This window comes from Podarcis cretensis (assembly GCF_951804945.1).
Source record: "Podarcis cretensis genome assembly, chromosome: 16".
Taxonomy (NCBI): Eukaryota; Metazoa; Chordata; class Lepidosauria; order Squamata; family Lacertidae; genus Podarcis; species Podarcis cretensis.
Window position 1 is genome coordinate 4,139,097 of NC_137186.1, and position 18,166 is coordinate 4,157,262.

General features: G+C 47.8%; 1 protein-coding gene across 1 annotated transcript in view; it reads left to right on the forward strand.

The window, feature by feature from the left end:
* LOC307205624 (hepatocyte nuclear factor 6-like) overlaps positions 1-11,414 on the forward strand; it is a 30,003-nt gene extending 18,589 nt beyond the window's left edge. Inside the window, exon 3 of the mRNA XM_079958255.1 lies at positions 10,928-11,414. Coding sequence (XP_079814381.1) covers positions 10,928-11,235 — 308 coding nt within the window. The 3' untranslated portion in view covers positions 11,236-11,414. The remainder of the gene's footprint in view (positions 1-10,927) is intronic.
* The last annotated feature ends 6,752 nt before the right edge of the window (positions 11,415-18,166 follow it).

Here is an 18,166-nt window from a genome sequence, read left to right on the forward strand (position 1 = left end):
AATCTTCATGCGGCCTCACACAAATTGCTGCATGAGCAGATGGCGTCCAAGTGTGTGGCTGCCTTGCTGCAAGATTCAGGCCCCATCCTCACGATCCGTTTAGAGCAGAATCACGCCACTCTTGCAGTCATGGCTTCCCTCCCTCAAAGAAACCTGGGAACTGTAGTTTAAGGGTGCCAAGAGTTGTGAAACCACCCTATCCTCCTCACAGAGCTATGGTTCCCAAAGTGGTTTAAAGATCAACCCCTCTTCCCAGGGAACTCTGGGAACTGTAGCTCTGTGTGAGGGGGAATAGGTCTCCTAACAGGTCTCCACATCCTGAGCAAACTACAGTTCCCAGGATTCTTTGGGGGAGGAGCTGTGACTGTTTTAAGTGGGATGGCGCTGCTTTAAGTTTAAAGGGCAGATGGCGCCTTGTTCATGAAGGATGCAGCTTTTAGATAGAGTCTCTCCATCCAGACACAGGCATCACCTCCAAAAAAGCAGAGGCCAAATAATCAGAGACCCGAGTCTCCAGCGTGCCTGGCCTGTCAGTTTCTGGACAACCCTGCTTGTCCGTTTCCCACACCGACATCAGGCCCAAGCCCTGCTCCAGATTCACCTGGCGGTGCAAGCTTATGTGGAGTTGCCATTGAGAGGTTCCTCTGGTCCTGCTTCCCGCTAACCCTGCGGTTCTCGACCTGTGGGTCCCCAGATGTTGTTGGACTACAACTCCCATCACCCCTAGCTAGCAAGGCCAGAGCTCAGGGATGATGGGAGTTGTAGTCCAACAACATCTGGGGACCCACAGGTGGAGAACCGCTGTGGCCTGACCTGTGCGCTTGCTTCTGCGACCCTGGATATTTTCTGCCTAGCCCATCCATCGGCAGACGGTTCAAAAAAGGCAAACATTTCACTCACTACTTCTCAGGGGAGATATTTTCCTCCCTCTCTCGTAACTCTGGGAACCAGGGGGACAGTCAACGAAGCTGAACAGGACAGAGGAAAGAAATAACTTGTTTGTGCAATGTGTAGCTGAACTGGGGAAATCACTTAAAAGAGAACTGGGCACGTTTACGGATGAGTAATGTGGATTATAGCTAGCCATGATGGCTCTGCTCTGACTCCATAGTTGCTTCTGAATGCCAGTAGCTGAAAACCACAGGAAGGGAGAATAGCTCTTGTGTTTGGGCCCTGTTTGTGGGGTTCCCCTTTGGGGCATCTGTCTGACCACCGCAAGAACAGGACGCTGGAATCGACAGGCCACGGCCTTGATCTATTATGTTCTGTATAAACCTTTTCCTCGCTCAGTGGCTTTGCTAGGTAAAGGTAAAGGGACCCCTGACCCTTAGGTCCAGTCGTGACCGACTCTGGGGTTGCGGCACTCATCTCGCTTTATTGGCCGAGGGAGCCGGCGTACAGCTTCCGGGTCATGTGGCCAGCATGACCAAGCCGCTTCTGGCGAACCAGAGCAGCGCACGGAAACACCGTTTACCTTCCCGCCGGAGCGGTACCTATTGATCTACTTGCACTTTGACGTGCTTTCGAACTGCTAGGTTGGCAGGAGCAGGGACTGAGCAACAGGAGCTCCCCCCGTCGTGGGGATTCGAACCGCCGACCTTCTGATTGGCAAGTCCTAGGTTCTGTGGTTTAATCCACAGCACCGCCCACGTCCCCAGTGGCTTTGCTAGCTCTCCCCTAAAATAATAGGCAGTCGCCCCCACTCCGTGTTTCCCAAAGAGCGAGTGGATGGGGTCCCCGTCTCGTTTTTTCCTCGGTGCAGGCATGCCGCCGTTCCCTCCCAGCAAGGGTTAATGCAAAACTGGCTAGTCTTTGCAGCTGGCGTAGCTTGGATCTGATCAATATTTTCTATCAGCAGTGCAGAGGCAGGGGGTGGAGGTGGGGGGGGCCCACTCAGGGAAGATGTGGAGAGGGAAGAAGGAAGACGGGAGAGTGAAGGGGGCTTGTCACGTTTCAGGGCCGCAAGGCAGATACGCCATACAGATTAGGGCTTCTTCAAAAAATGAAATAAAATGAAAAGCCTCGCCGCTTCGTGCCAAAAGACATATATTATTATTATTATTATTATTATTATTATTATTATTAAATTTCATTTCTTCCCTTCTCTCTCTGGTACCTCTGATCTGGGACTGTCCCATCTCTGCTGTTTTGTTTTCTTTTATAATTGATCTGATTTGAAATATTTGCATGCAGACTGTAAGGAGTAGGAGAGGGTCATGTGGGACGGCATACGATTCGGATATAATACGGAGGTGTGAACTTGTGACTGGGTTGTCGCCAGTGCTATTCAGAAGAGATCCACTGAAATTCGTCCCCGTTAACTTAGTTTCGTAAATTTCGGTGGGTCTGCTCTAAGCAGAACTTAATTTGATATCTGTTATCCACGTTTTATAATCCCCCTTTTCCTAATTTCGTCCATCTACCTCTGCCCTGGGACCTGCCACAGCTGCAATTTGATTTGCATTTCTCCCATTTAAAATCTTTTTGGGACACTTTTATAAGGAGGTGGGTGAGGCAGCAAGGGGGATCCCAGTTGCGATGTACACTTAACATATAATAAAATGTTTAGAAAGCAGGAAAAAGTAAACCACAAACATCCCCCCCCCAAAAAAAAACCAGCGCAAGACCACAACAAAGGCCATCAGGCAGACAAGCAAAGCTGTTAATGAATTAAGACTGTTTTTTAAAAAAGTTAATTGTATGGTGTTTTTTGCTCCCATTGCTAGTGAGTTTTCTTTTCTTTTTATTTGGTTCATTATTTGGAGCACAATTAAAAAATAAAAAATAAAAGACCCAAAGCAGCTGTAAAAAAAAAATGAGAGGGAAAATGTAACATGGTATAAAAAAAATAATAGACATAATTAAGGATGAAATCAAAGGCAGATAAGGAGGTGCTATATACCAGGTCAGATCCTTGGTCCATCTAGTTCAGTATTGTCAACACTGGCAGGCAGCACAAAGTGGCTGCTAGACTGAGCAACGGCCCTCCCTTGAAAAGCAAAGCAAGTTTCTAGTCCTCAAGTGCTGTCTCAAACAGGAACATAGAAAGCTTGCTGCTTTATGCCACTTTAGACCCCTGCTCCACCTAGCTCAGTACTGTTTATATATACGATATCTTTATTGTCATTGTCCCATGCAGAACAATGAAACTGAAAAACTACAAAAAACATTCAAAAACCCCTAAAAACTCTGAAACCCCATTTTAAAATACACTATACTATAGAGACTCCTTATGCTGCGTTTAGAACCAGAATTGCATTTGTGTAGAAACTGTTTCTCAGGCAGCTAGTCCTGGCCTTTATCACCCTATACCTTCTTCCAGAAGGCAGAAGCTGAAAGAGATACTTTCTGGGGAGCGCACTATCCTGCGCCATCTCTGCAGCTTTCTTATGGCACCTGACAGCATAGATTTGATCTAAGGTGGGTTACAATTGGACGCCATTTTGAATCAAGATGGCAGACAAACTTTCCAAGCTGCCCCGATTCTTACCACCGACTGCAAAACTGCCCTGGTTTGGTTGGTTTCTTGGGATTCCCAAGCAATGCCAGGCACTTTCCCTTAGTAAAGACATACAGGATACAACTGGATATAGAAAAACAGATTAACGGTGTGCTAGACGTTGTACAAAAATCTAACTTCCGGCCTTTGGGCGAGCCACCAAGTGAAATGGTTTTGCTTTCCTTGTGCGGCACTTTTAGATGTAAACATTGACACTGGGATAAAGTTGGGTCAGAAATCTGTGCTATCAGACACACACATTTCCTACCCACCCAAAAGCCCTCCTGCCGAAGCCATCGCCCTCAAGCCATCCTGAAAAGTTCTCCTGCAGATTGTTAATTAAAATAAAAGACTCATTTAGAAATAAGAAAACCTGCAAGGTTTTAATACAGGGCCGTAAAATCTCAGCCCATTAAATGTTAATGGAGACCCTTTGCCAGGTTGCTTAATAATGTCTTAGCTTTGCAAAATTACATCTTGTTTTAATATTATGATGGACCTAGGTGGCTGCTAGCACTGCCGTCTCATTCCCTTCCCTATCCTCTTTTCCTTTTTGTGTGTGCATCACCTCCATTTTCTGTCCATTTCTGGCAGCTGTCAAAAGACGCCACGGGGGGGAATGCAGGTGAGGGATTGCCAACTGATCAGGAGAATAAGGATCTGGACGCTCTTGTGCTTTTCACAGAATTTGGCAGGCCTAAACTTTTCACGGCAGCGAGATAGGTTGGCAGTGCTCTGTTGACAAAGGGCCAGGAGGCAGCTTGCCCCCCCCCCCAGCAATATATATATATATATATATATTTACATAGTTGTATTGCTGGAGAGCATAGTCTGCCGCAATCTGGAAGTTGTTGGTCTATGGGCTTTATGGATGTTAACAGACCCACTAACTCTCCAAGGGGCCGGTAAATAATTGGCAACCATATTTGCACAAAGCTACAGGTTAAAGGAGGGTCTCATCCCATGGAATCAAGCGCAACAAGGGACAGTGTTTTCTTACAAGAAGAACGCTATACATCCACCACTGTTCTTCAACATTGGGACCCCACCCCCGATGTCATTGGACTACAACTCCCATAATCCATGGCCAACGTGATGGGTTTTGTAGTCCAACAACGTCTGGGGAACCAGACACTGCCAGACACTTTATACCACCAATGGTGGTAATGGGGGGTGATGCTTAGCCTTCACCATTAAGGGGCGCCACTGCTTTTTGCCCCTCAATGTCCTCAAATTCCTCCTTTCCCTCTCCAAGCTTCCCAAGTTGGCCCCCTTCCTACCTCAAGGTAGGAATGGTGGAGAAATTCAATTCAGGTCGCAGCGAAAAGCAGATCTGCCTCATTCTCGCTTGGCAAAACGTGTGCTGGGCCCGGGGGTAAGCCGAGTAACACTGTCCAGGTCTGGTCGCGAATCCAAGGGTTCCGCGAGGAGTCAGTCCGACAGGGCCAAGGCAGGAAACCAGGCAAGGACAGGTACAGGATCACAGGCAGGTTCTGGCAAACAGCAATGTTGTTCCCGCAACCTGGGGCGAGGTCCGACAGCCTTTTATCTCTGTTGGGGTAATGGCTGGTCCTGATCCCCCGGCGACTCACCTCCCTGTCTCGCCCGAAGGCGAGCACTCCTCCTGCGAGTACTCAGGTCTCTCCTTCTCTCAGACCTCAGTCTCTGCAGCTCGGGAGTTGTCAGGGGGTTACTAGACCCAGAGGCCGCCTCAGCCTCCCCTGACCCAACCGGTAGTGGAGCAGCTGTAAGTGATGGCCCAGCTGGAGGCAACGAGGTCATCTCCGCATCTGGAGCCAGGGCAGGCTCAGGCCCCTGACTCGGCCCAGCTGGTGCTTGTTGTAGGGGAACCTGTGCAGACTGGGACTCTTCAGAATCAGGCCCCAGATTTGGTTCAGATGCTGCCAGAGGCAGAGGATCCTGTGCGGACTGAGACCCCTCTGGCTCTGAGTCCGAGCCCATGTCCCAGGCCATCACACAACGATACCAAAAATCCAAACACAGCCATCCTCCAAAATTATCTCCAAATGATATCGTGCCCTCCTTTAGCTGAGTGATGGGTTCAGGAATGCACATGCTAGGGTATGTGTGTCCCCCCAAAAAGATATTAGGGAAAATGACATCCACAAATGCATTGTGTTAGACAAAATTGCTTGTGCAGGTATGTCAATTATTATTATTATTATTATTATTATTATTATTATTATTATTATTATTATTTATACCCTGCCCTCCCCAGCCAAGACCGGGCTCAGGGCAGCTAACACCAGGTATAAAAACAATGGATTAAAATACAACTTAAAAACAAGATTAAAACACAACATTACAATGCAGCTCATTTCAGTAGAAACTCAAATCAAAAACTTTTGGGGGATGAAAACAAACATCAGGCAAAATTGCATACAAATATGTGTCTAGCAAGAGAAATTCACACTGATGGAATGAATTTCCATGTGGACTTAACTTTTATTCTCCTTTGCAAACTCATATGGAAATGTGGAGATCTGCACTTGAATTGAGAGTCTGAAATTGAAAAATTTGCGCCTCCTACCAGTGGGGCACGGGTGGGTTAAACCACAGAGCCTAGGACTTGCCGATCAGAAGGTCGGCGGTTCGAATCCCCATGACGGGGTGAGCTCCCGTTGCTCGGTCCCTGCTCCTGCCCACCTAGCAGTTCGAAAGCACGTCAAAATGCAAGTAGATAAATAGGTACCACTCTGGCGGGAAGGTAAACAGTGTTTCCGTGTGCGGCACTGGTTCGCCAGAAGCGGCTTAGTCCTGCTGGCCACATGACCTGGAAGCTGTATGCCGGCTCCCTCGGCCAGTAAAGCGAGATGAGTGCCGCAACCCCAGAGTCGGCCACAACTGGACCTAATGGTCAGGGGTCCCTTTACCTTTTACCAGTGCCTTCAAAGGGGGCTTCAGTGATGGCTTTAAAAGAGGGTGGGACCAGTTCATGGAGGAAGGAAGAGCTTTTAGCCAAGATGGCTCTGCCCTGTCTCCACAGTTGGAGGCAGAAATGGTTCTGAATACCAGAACCGTAGGAGAAGAGAGAGCTCTTCCGCTTGGATCCTGTTACTGGTTTCCCTTCGGGGCATCTGGGTGACCAGCGTGAGAAGAGGATGCTGAACTAAACAGCATCCCGCCCCTTGGGCCTGATCCAGCATCCAGGCTTTTCTGACATTCTTATGGAACCTCCAGGTCCAGAGGGAGTCTACCCAGATTTCTAGATTCTCCCCCCCCCCCAATTTTTTAATTCATTTTATAACACAACTAAACAACACAAACAGAAAATACAAACAATACAAACAAATTCTTGTCTTATCCTTATTTTTTCTAAACATTGTTAGGTGGGCTTCCCCAAGTCCCCCATATCTGATTTTCATTTTACCTCGTCTTTAGCAGTTTACATATATCATAATTTTTAAACATTTTTTAAATCACGCTTACTTTTACCATAAAAATCTTCACATTTTATCACTTACAAATAATACTGTTTTAAAATACACTAACCCTAGAGCCTATATGCACTTCCAAAGCTATTCTAAGATTTAAATATTAACATATTTTATCAGATATTCTTTAAACTTCTTCCAATCGTCTTCCACCGTCTCTTCTCTCTGGTCTCAGAGTCTTCCAATCAGTTCGGCAAGTTCCATATAGTCCATCATCTTCATCTGCCATTCTTTGATGGTTGGTAAATCTTGTTTCTTCCAATTCTTCGCTAGTAATATTCTCACAGCTGTTGTGCCATACAGAAAAAAAGGAACATCCTTTTTGGGGATTTCACCTCTAGATTTCTAGGTTATTTGGGGCATTTATGGTCACTGTGAGAACAAGATTTTGGACTGGATGGAGAGCTCTCCTAATGTTATTGTTGTTGTTTAGTCGTTTAGTTGTGTCCGCCTCTTCGTGACCCCCTGGACCAGAGCATGCCAGGCACTCCTATCTTCCACTGCCTCCCGCAGTTTGGTTAAACTCATGCTGGTAGCTTCAAGAACACTGTCCAACCATCTTGTCCTCTGTCGTCCCCTTCTCCTTGTGCCCTCCATCTTTCCCAACATCAGGGTCTTTTCCAGGGAGTCTTCTCTTCTCATGAGGTGGCCAAAGTCTTGGAGCCTCAGCTTCAGGATCTGTCCTTCCAGGGAGCACTCAGGGCTGATTTCCTTCAGAATGGAGAGGTTTGATCTTCTTGCAGTCCATGGGACTTTCAAGAATCTCCTCCAGCACCAGAATTCAAAAGCATCCATTCTTCGGCGACCAGCCTTCTTTATGGTCCAGCTCTCACTTCCATACATCGCTACTGGGAAAACCATGGCTTTAACTATTCGGACCTTTGTTGGCAAGGTGATGTCTCTGCTTTTTAAGATGCTGTCTAGGTTTGTCATCACCTTTCTCCGAAGGAGCAGGCGTCTTTTAATTTCGTGGCTGCTGTCACTATCTGCAGTGATCATGGAGCCCAAGAAAGTAAAATCTCTCACTGCCTCCATTTCTTCCCCTTCTATTTGCCAGGAGGTGATGGGCCCAATGGCCATGATCTTCGTTTTTTTGATGTTGAGCTTCAGACCATATTTTGCGCTCTCCTCTTTCACCCTCAATAAAAGGTTCTTTAATTAGCTCTCCTAATATTAGTTCTCCTAATATTCTTCAGCAATTGCATGGTTGTCCATTAAGGGTGCCCCGTCAAAACGTCGCCTGCCAGGTGGACATGTGGGAAAATGAAACAGTTTTGGGAACAGATTTATAACAAATTGAAAAATATATTTAAATACACTTTCCCAAAAAAGCCGGAAGCTTTCTTGCTAGGCTTGATGGGAGAGGAAATAGAAAAAGCAGATCAAAGGTTATTTATTAGCCCCAAAATGGAAAATACCAGAATTACCAACAATAGAGGAGTGGCCGACGAAGATGGTTGATTATGCGGAACTAGCAAAACTGACCTGTAGAATCCGAAATCAGGAGGAAGCAAAATTCCAAAAAGATTGGAGTAAATTTATGGAGTACATAAATAAGAACTGTAGAAATTTGAAGACTCTGGCAGGCCTGAAATAAATCTTACGATGTAGATAGGATTGGATACAATAAGAAACTGTGGAAAAGTAACAGACCTAAGAAAACCTGTTGAAGGGAGGGGCGGAAGTCAACGCTCAGCAGAGTGTGGGGAAAGAATGTGGGTAAATGATTGTTGAATTTTACTGTATTTTGTTTGTTTGTATTACCGTAAATGAAACACCAATAAAAAGCATTTAAAAAACAAAACCCCAGGCATCAAAAAACAAAAACAAAATGTCGCCTGCCATATTGGCAGAGATTTGCCTTCTGCGAAGATCACCTCGCTTTGCACTCAGAATAAACCACCCCATTTGCATAAATGCTTGCACCCTTTGGGTGATTTCTTTGGGGGTGAGTGGTGGGGGAGAAGAGGAGGTTTCCCCACCTCGCTTGACTGTTCCGGAAGTTTCCGGCACAAAAGAAACCCAGGAAGTCCTACATTACCGGGAGGCACACTCAGGACAGAAACCAAGCAGGGTTTTCTTAGAGGGGGGAAGCTATACGGAAGGGAGCCGAGGGTTTTTTTTGAGCAAGGGATGGAGACGGAAGACTTCAGTCACCAGAACTATTGATTTGGCATTAAATTCCCTCCTTTCTTCCCTCCTCCTCCAATCCATGCAATTAAACAGAGGCATTAAAAACAACAGAGCCACGTTCTTTTGAGGTCACCATCCCCTTTAAAAGGAAAACTTTAAAAGCGTTGGCCCCTTTGGAAAGGCTGGTTTAAAGAGGGACGCCGTAACACAGAACCAAATCCATCTAGCTCAGTTTTTAAGGGAACAGCCTGAAAAGGCATCTGTAGGCAGGATTTGGGTCTGCTTCTGTTTGAAACTCCTGAGAGCCTCAGCCAGGCCATGTAAACAATACATAGCTAAATGGCTCAAAGATCTGACTCAGTATAAGACAGCTTCCGATATCACTATTTCTCAGCATTTTCCTCAGAACCATGAGGACTAGAGACTTGGTTTATTTTTAAGGGGACGACTGTAGCTCAGGAACAGAGACCTGCTTTGCATGCAGAAGAGATTAATCCCTGAAAAGGCATGTCCAGGAAGGGGGTTTGGGGAGACTCCCTGTCTACAACACTGCCGATCAGTGCAGACAGATCAGGAAGGTCCAACTTTTCATACCAATGGCATAATCCAATAATTTAATCTGCCAGCCACTCTGGTGGGGACCTTGTCGTCTTTCCAACTCTGGGCAAGCAATATCCTTGCAGCTGTTGCAGCATATATATATACAGTCTTTTCTGTTCCTTCGGTATCTCTGCACCTACAATTCATAACAAAAAGGCTTATTTTAAACATTTATTTTCAATTCATTATATATTTCCCATAATTCCTTTATTCCTTTACAATTCCACCACATGTGGTAAAGTTAGAGGTAAAGGGACCCCTGACCATTAGGTCCAGTCGTGACCGACTCTGGGGTTGCGGCACTCATCTTGCTTTACTGGCCGAGGGAGCTGGCGTACAGCTTCCGGGTCATGTGGCCAGCATGACTAAGCCGCTTCTGGCAAACCAGAGCAGCGCACAGAAATGGCGTTTACCTTTCCACCAGAGTGGTACCTATTTATCTACTTGCACTTGATGTGCTTTTGAACTGCTAGATTGGCAGGAGCAGGGACTGAGCAACAGGAGCGCATTATATATTTCCCAGAATTCCTTTATTCCTTTACAATTCCACCACATGGGGTAAAGGTAAAGGGACCCCTGACCATTAGGTCCAGTCGTGGCCGACTCTGGGGTTGTGGTGCTCATCTCGCTTTATTGGCCGAGGGAGCCAGCGTACAGCTTCCGGGTCATGTGGCCAGCATGACTAAGCTGCTTGTGGCGAAACCAGAGCAGCGCACGGAAATGCCGTTTACCTTCCCGCCAGAGCGGTACCTATTTATCTACTTGCACTTGGACATGCTTTCGAACTGCTGGGTTGGCAGGAGCAGGGACCGAGCAACGGGAGCTCATTATATATTCCCCAGAATTCCTTTATTTCTTTACAATTCCACCACAAGTGGTAAAAGGTGCCACCCAAATCTTTTAAGTGCTTAGGGCCTCTGAAGGTCTTGATCCAGCCCTGTGCGAGGCTCTGGCAGGCTCCCCGAGCCCCTCCGCCTCCTTCCCAAAACTGGGAAAGCACTAACCGGGCTTTGGGGAGGAGTTAGGAGGACTCTAGGGCCCTGCCAGAGCCATCGCACCATCTTCCCAAAGCCCAGCACCTCACTTACCTGGTTTGGGGGAAGGGCTGCAAGGGTGGGGGAGGCCAAAAAAGGCCTCCGGGGCCACATTGAGTGAGAGGACCCTATGATCTGGCCCTACGGTGTGTCACGAACGCCTTCTCATTTTCTCTTTTCTTCTCCGTTTTGCTGCCCCCCACCAGCCTGCAAAAGGAAAGAGCAAGATCAAGGCAAAGCCGACCGAAACCACGTCCCTAAGCGCCACCGCCTGGTCTTCACGGACATCCAGCGCCGCACGCTCCACGCCATCTTCCACGAGAACCAGCGCCCTTCCAAAGACCTTCAGATCACCATCGCCCAGCAGCTGGGCCTGGAGCTCTCCACCGTCAGCAACTTCTTCATGAACGCCCGGAGGCGCAGCCTTGACAAGTGGATGGAGGAGGGCCGCTCCCCGTCCTCGGGGGGCCACGCCACCAACCCCTCCTCGGCCGTCACCTGCACCAAAGCGTAACGGGCCTCCCTTTTGCACCTTCCGGCCCCCCGCGTTCCCCGACCCTCCGTTACACCAAAGATGGCAGGATGGCCTTTGGCCAGGAGACAAAATGGCGGAAGGGCGCTTGGCCGATGCGCTAAGTGGGAGGGGGAAAACCAGGATGGGGGCGGTGTGTGGGGGGGTGTAATACGACTTTACGGTTTCATTCCTCTCTGGATCTGACCTCGCGGCAGAAACTAGCCGGATCCTAAACGAGAGCAAACCTTTTTGCAACCTAAAAGGAGGGTTATGGCAAAAACCGGACGGCGGAGAGTGAGAAAGCTGTTTCCCAGGCAAAGGACGGCGTCTACGGTCAAGGCTATTCCAAAGACTTTCTGCGTATGTTTCCCCACTGAGACCTTGTTCTGTGTTGTTCCTATTGAGGAGGCAGTGCCATCTGGTGGCGAGAGGGGGAAAAGAAGTGTGTTTGGCGGTGGGGGCATGGGGGAGAAACTAGGTTATTTTCCATTTTTCCCTTTCAGTGGGAAAGCGGCAAGGCTTAAAAAGATGGGAGCAGCCATGGTTGCCACCACTGTGGGAAAGCAAACCAGGAAACCCATCTAATATGTTGCACATCTGGAGGAGGAGTAGAAATACCACGTACCAAATCCCAGGCTAACCAAGAGGGGTTGAATTGAAAGCCTCCCTCGCAACACAAGGGGAGAGAACCAATGTTTTCGGTCGAGGGCCACATTGCCTCTGGGGTGATCTCTCGGGGGCCTCATGTTTGTAGTGGGCAGGGCTGCTGCCAGGAGTGGATGGAACCAGCACCCAAAATGGGCAGGGCACTTCAAGGCACAGAAAATGAGGTGCCTTCCTCCCAGTTTTGTCAGGGAAAGCCTTAGGGTTGCCATATATAATAATAATAATAATAATAATAATAATAATAATAATAATAATAAATTTATTATTTATACCCCACCCATCTGGCTGGGTTTCCCCAGCCACTCTGGGCGGCTTCCAACCAAACACTAAAATACAGTAACCTATTAAACATTAAAAGCTTCCCAAAACAGGGCTGCCTTCAGATGTCTTCTAAAAGTCTGGTAGTTCTTTTTCTCTTTGGCATCTGGTGGGAGGGGGTTCCACAGGGCGGGCGCCACCACCGAGAAGGCCCTCTGCCTGGTTCCCTGTAACTTGGCTTCTCACAGCGAGGGAACTGCCAGAAGGCCCTCGGCGCTGGACCTCAGTGTGCAGAATTTCCTGGACATAGCCAGAAACAATGTCCGGATGGAAATCGCTGTAATGTCCTTTGTTTTGAGATTTTGCAAATCTCAAAACACAAAAAAACCCTCAACAACCTGTGCCTTTGAAGAGCAGCTCAATCTGCCAGCAAAGTACGTCAAGTTGTGGAAATTAGCATAGCTGCTACTAATGTGGGCAAACTGGGGCAGGAGGGGGTGATAAAAATGGAGAGCCGTACCAATGATCCACTTTGATACAGGCCCTGCTGAAGCTTTTCTGATTCAAAGTGAAATATACTCGGAGTCGAGTGTGGATTTCATGCTCTTTATTCAGCTCATAGTGGTGAGGAGGAATGAAAGTTCCCCCAAAGTATCTGCTTTATATACATTATTTACACAATGGGCCCCACGTGATTGGCTAATTCCAGAATTCTCCTGTAGGCCAATCAGGTTGTGGATTCACTTCCATCTGGAGCTGGATTGGGTGGCTCCTGCAGACCAATCATACTGCTGCAGTCTGGATCCTGTTGTTCTAGGACCAATCAGACTGCCTCATTCTGGATCCTATTGTTCTAGGACCAATCAGACTGCTGCATTTTGGATCCTATTCAACTCAGTACATAACACAAAGCATGTTCAAAGTGCTCGTTCCCAGATGGTGTGTTGAGAGAGAACAGCCTTGGATGCCCGCCTGTAGCATCCCTGGGCAAGTCAGGGGTCTGGCTTTTCCCTCTTTGGACCAGCAGGGGGGGCAAGCAAATACCGGCAGTTTGTAACTTACACAGAAAGGGTGTCCCCCCTTCTTCAGGTGATTTCAAAAGTAAACTCGTGGACCGGCAAGCTGAGGACTGCCAGCGATTCTTCAGCTGTGATCCCTGCATTGCAACTTCCTGCATTCCGGCGTATAAGACGACTTTTTAACCCTGGGAAATCCTCTAAAAAGTCGGGGGTCGTCTTATATGCTGGGTATGGGTTCGCTGGGCAGCAACAGTGGGTGGTGGGCTCTGCTCCACGCCGGGAGGAAGCCACCCAGAGAAGCCAGCATAGCATCGCTGGACAGCTTCCTCCTGGCGTGGACCCCACCGCCCACTGCTGCTGCCCAGCGAAGCTGCCGTGTATAAGACTGGGCATATAAGTTGACCCCCCAAATTGGCAGCTGCCAGTTTGGGGGGTCATCTTATACACCCAAGGGACGCGGGTGGTGCTGTGGGTTAAACCACAGAGCCTAGGACTTGCCGATCAGAAGGTTGGCAGTTCGAATCCCCGTGACGGGGTGAGCTCCCGTTGCTCGGTCCCTGCTCCTGCCCACCTAGCAGTTCGAAAGCACATCAAAGTGCAAGTAGATAAGTAGGTACCACTCCGGCGGGAAGGTAAACGGCGTTTCCGTGCACTGCTCTGGTTCGCCAGAAGCGGCTTAGTCATGCTGGCCACATGACCCGGAAGCTGTCTGCGGACAAACGCCGGCTCCTCGACCATAGAGCGAGATGAGCGCCGCAACCCCAGAGTCGGTCATGACAGGACCTAATGGTCAGGGGTCCCTTTACCTTTACCTTATACACCCAGTCGCCTAATACGCCGGAATCTACGGTAATTGAAATGGATTATTTGTGTTTGTAGCACCAGACCCACCTCCTGCCGCAAACCAGAATGTCTGGTTCTTCTCTGTTTTGATTTAGGCCTTGTTTACAACCTCGGGGGGCTTCTGTCGCTGGTCAGGTGGCCAGACCTCCAGGGCTCACCTGAAGTTTCCAGGTGTGCCTGCCCCACTGCAGGCGAAGGAACTTTTGTTCCATTATTTTACGCACAACAAGAGCTGTTCTCTCACACAACACGCCTCGGCACATTCTGAGAGCGATTTCCCCAAGTTCTTCCAGAAGCTGACACCCAAGTCCCACCTGCCTTTATCTGTAAGGCAGGGTGAGAAACCTCAGGCCCTCCAGGCCTCTCTATGTGGACCTCAGACGCCTCTCCAGGCCACCCCTGCTCTCTAGAGAGGGCTGGGAAAGGTTGTGCAGAAACTAGCCAGCTGTACAAAGCCATTTACATCCACTTTTGCTTCTGGACACTATTGGCAAGCGGCCCCCGGAAGGTCAGCAAGAGTAGAATGCGGCCCCTCAGGTGGAAAAAGGCCTCCCATCCATCTTATTTTTTTTAAATAATATTTATTAAAAATTTTCCAAAATAAAAAGGAAAGATAGCAAGAAAGAAAGAAAAAACAGATATGATTTACACTTGGTTTCAGTGGCATCTTTCCCGGACTTCCCCCCCCTCCCCCTCTTGTATTCCATTTCCCTTAAATTGATTCCACAGATTCTTACCCCAAATTTTAAAACCTTATTTGTAATTTTAAATAACCCATTTATTCCAAATTAATTTATCTTATTTATCTTAATGAACCATTTCTCCTTATATTTTATATAATTCCCTAAGATCGACCCCATTTCCCTTCCACGAATTCCCCTATTTTCAAACAACAGACATGAAAAAAGAAAAGAAAGAAATAATATATAATTTTACAGCCTTTGGATTCCAAATCTCCCCCCCCCCATTCCCCGGTTCCAATCCCAAAGTTCATCCATTGTCTACTGCCAGCCTGGTGTATCCACGTCTATATCTCAACTCCACTTTGCCGTCTTTTGATAGCTTTTAATTTCAGAAAGTCCAATCTCGAAAAAAACTCTCAGAAAAAGTCATTATTCTTCCATCCAGACCTCTATGTTTAAGAGTCTAACTTAAATTCTATTTCTTGGTCCTTTTAAAGTCTGGATGTTCCAAATACTCCAGCTTCAAATTTGGTCCAGCTCTTATTCCTCAGGTTGCTTTTTCCTGTTCTGCTGCAGAAACCTTCTAATTCAGAAACTTCTTGTTCTCCACAGAGGCTTTTGTTATTCAGGAACATAACTTGCGTCAAGTCCCTTCCTTTCTTCAATAGATAAATCCATTGTCTCCTTTAGTATAGAAACCTCTGTAGACAAAATAATGCTTCGTTTTTGCAGCTTTCCCAAGAGATAACAGATCCTGCTCAAATTCATAGTATTTTTCCACTTGCTGCTACTGTTGCAATGTCCCAGCCTCCCTCTAGAGGGAATATGGTAACTTAATTTCTTTCAAAATCAGACCCAAAAGTCAAATAACTTGTTGCCTTTATTTCCAATAATTTATGTCCAAATTGTAACAAATCTAACCAGCAAAGCCATCGTAACAAAGTTCTCTTTTATTTTCCTGCTTTGACAGCTACTTTGACAGCTGTCAAAGTTTCTGTGTCTCTTCACCAGTCTCTCATAGCGGATCGTTCCCGGTTCCCGGGGGGGTTGCACTTTAGTTCCCACAAATCAGTCTTCTCCTCCAGCACAATTATTGTAATTTCCCTTCGTGAAGTTAAAATTTTTTTTTCAGGTAAACAAGTTCATCTCTCGATCTTAGTTGTCAAATCCTTGCGTTCAGCCATCTACAATGGGGGGGGGGGCGGACTTCCTTTTTGCACTCCCCCCGCTCGCTCCAAATTCAAAGATCAAATTTCCCTTTTAAGTCCAATCAATTTACTCATGGGTTGTTCCTTTTAGTTCAAATCCAAAATTTTCAAAGAAGTCGTTGCTCTCCGCCGAATGGCATGCGGCTTCGCTGGGCAGGGGAAGCATTGGACTCACAGCACCACACCCCCCCCGTCACCCGCTCCGCAGCCTTTAAAAAGGCTCCTTCGCGGGTCGGGGGGCGCAAATGGTGCCCGCCGAGTCACCAAGTCCATGGGCATCTCCGCCCATGGTTTTTGAGGGTCCCTGCGTCGCCGGCACGGCAGGACCCGACCCCTACCCAGCCGACTCCCTCCGGAGCTCGGAGGGAGTCCGCCATTCGGCGATGGCGCCGACCCGGAAGTCCTCCGTCTTAAAGATTCCTCAAATAATGTCGGGGGTGCATTTTCAACCCTTCTCTTGGGCCACACCAAATGAAACTTATTTTAGCTTTGGAAGCCCTCCTAGGTGAAATTGCCATAACCGGCTTTTGCTTTTCTCTGATTGGCTGCTGAAATGACAACATATTCCCGGGTGGGTGGGTGCAAGGATAGCTCCTCCCCTTCCTGCCAGAACATCGCACCACTTGTCACTGCCTCCTCCTCCCTGTTTCCCTATTGGGTGTTCCCACTGTCCGAAATTTGACAAAATTTGCTGGCGGGGGGCGGGGGGAACGAAAAGAAACTTCTACCTCACTTTGTCTCTTGCACCGAAAACGATACCAAAGATGATTTTTGTTTGTTTGTTTCGTTTTGCAAAGGAAGTCTTTTGTGCGTCCGCGTGGGTGAGCATGTGTTTTGAGGATGCGTGGGTAAGGTGGGCGCGTGTGTCGTGACATAGATATATTTGTATCTATTTTTTGCATGGCTTCTCAAAAAAGAAAAGAAAAAAAGGGAAAAAAACGTTACTCTGTTTTGTGTCAGAAACTCTCAGCTTGCGCCGGGCAGAGAGGGAGACGGCTTTTCCTGCTGCGAGGGAACGACCACATCCCCGAATTTGCCACGACACAACCCAAACCCCCTTTCCCCGCTACCACGATCCGTGCAGGTGCTGTCGAGAAGAAATAAATGCACTTTAGTATTTATGCCACAGGGTTAGGAGTTGGAAGGGCCTTCTGAACAGATGCTGAGCCACAAAGTTTTTATTTAAAAAAAAAAAAGCAAGCCACAGCGAGGTTTTGTCCACCCGTCCCTGTTCCAAAATTTAGCAGCTCTGTGGCTTAGGAAGAAATAGGAAGAAACAGAGCGCAGCCCAGGTCATCCCGTCGAAAGATGTTTATGCAATCTGCACACTTTCCACTTTGTGTCAGTTTGGGGGTTTTATTGTGTGTGAGAAAACTTACTGGTTTTCCCGGTCCTATCATGGGGCAGAGGCCTCAGTTGGCAATTGCAGGGGGTAGGATGGAGGGGGAAGTAGCAGCAAGGCAACGGGGGACAGAGTTGCATGTGTGCTCAGGTGTGATGGAGGAGGCCTGAGTCCAGGTGGCCCTCCTGACCCATCAGCTCAGGCACCAAAAAGGAAAAGTATTGGGCTGGTCCTGCCTCCAGCTCCCACGCCGGCTGCTCTGACAAAATCTACCAATTCAAGCAAGGCCACAGTCACACCACATGTTGAAAGCACTATGGCGGCACTTGAAACAGCCGCTGCTGCGCCCAGAGGATCCTGGGAGCTGTAGTTTTAAGCATACTGATAGTTGCTAGGGAAACCTCCCCCCCCCTTTCACCTCAGAGAGCTGCAATTCCCTGAGTTGCCTGTGAAGAGGGATTGATCATTCAACCACCCTGAGAATTGCAGCTCCGGGATTTCTCCTAACAGCTCTCCCGCACTCTTAAACTACAGTTCCCAAGATTCTTTGGGGGAAGCCATGACACTTTAAAACAGTATCGAGGGTGCTTTAAATGCATGCGAATGTAGCCTTTGCTAACAAAGCACAACAGTGGATACACAAACACCATATTGGTTTTAGGTTGTGGGTGAGCCAGTGGAATTTGGCGTGCAGACCTGCATTGACAGGTGACTGCAATAAAAACTACCTTTACGATGCGGCAGATAAGGGAGCGGATACAGGCAGGAGATTTTCTTTGACGTCTCACCGATGATGCAAAGCTGCCCCCCTCCCCTCCTACCACACACCAGAGTTACCTTCAAAACACAAAGCACACTGGGTGGCAAGGTGCATTCTGGACACAGTGCAATACCTGTGGCGTTTTGGAAAAC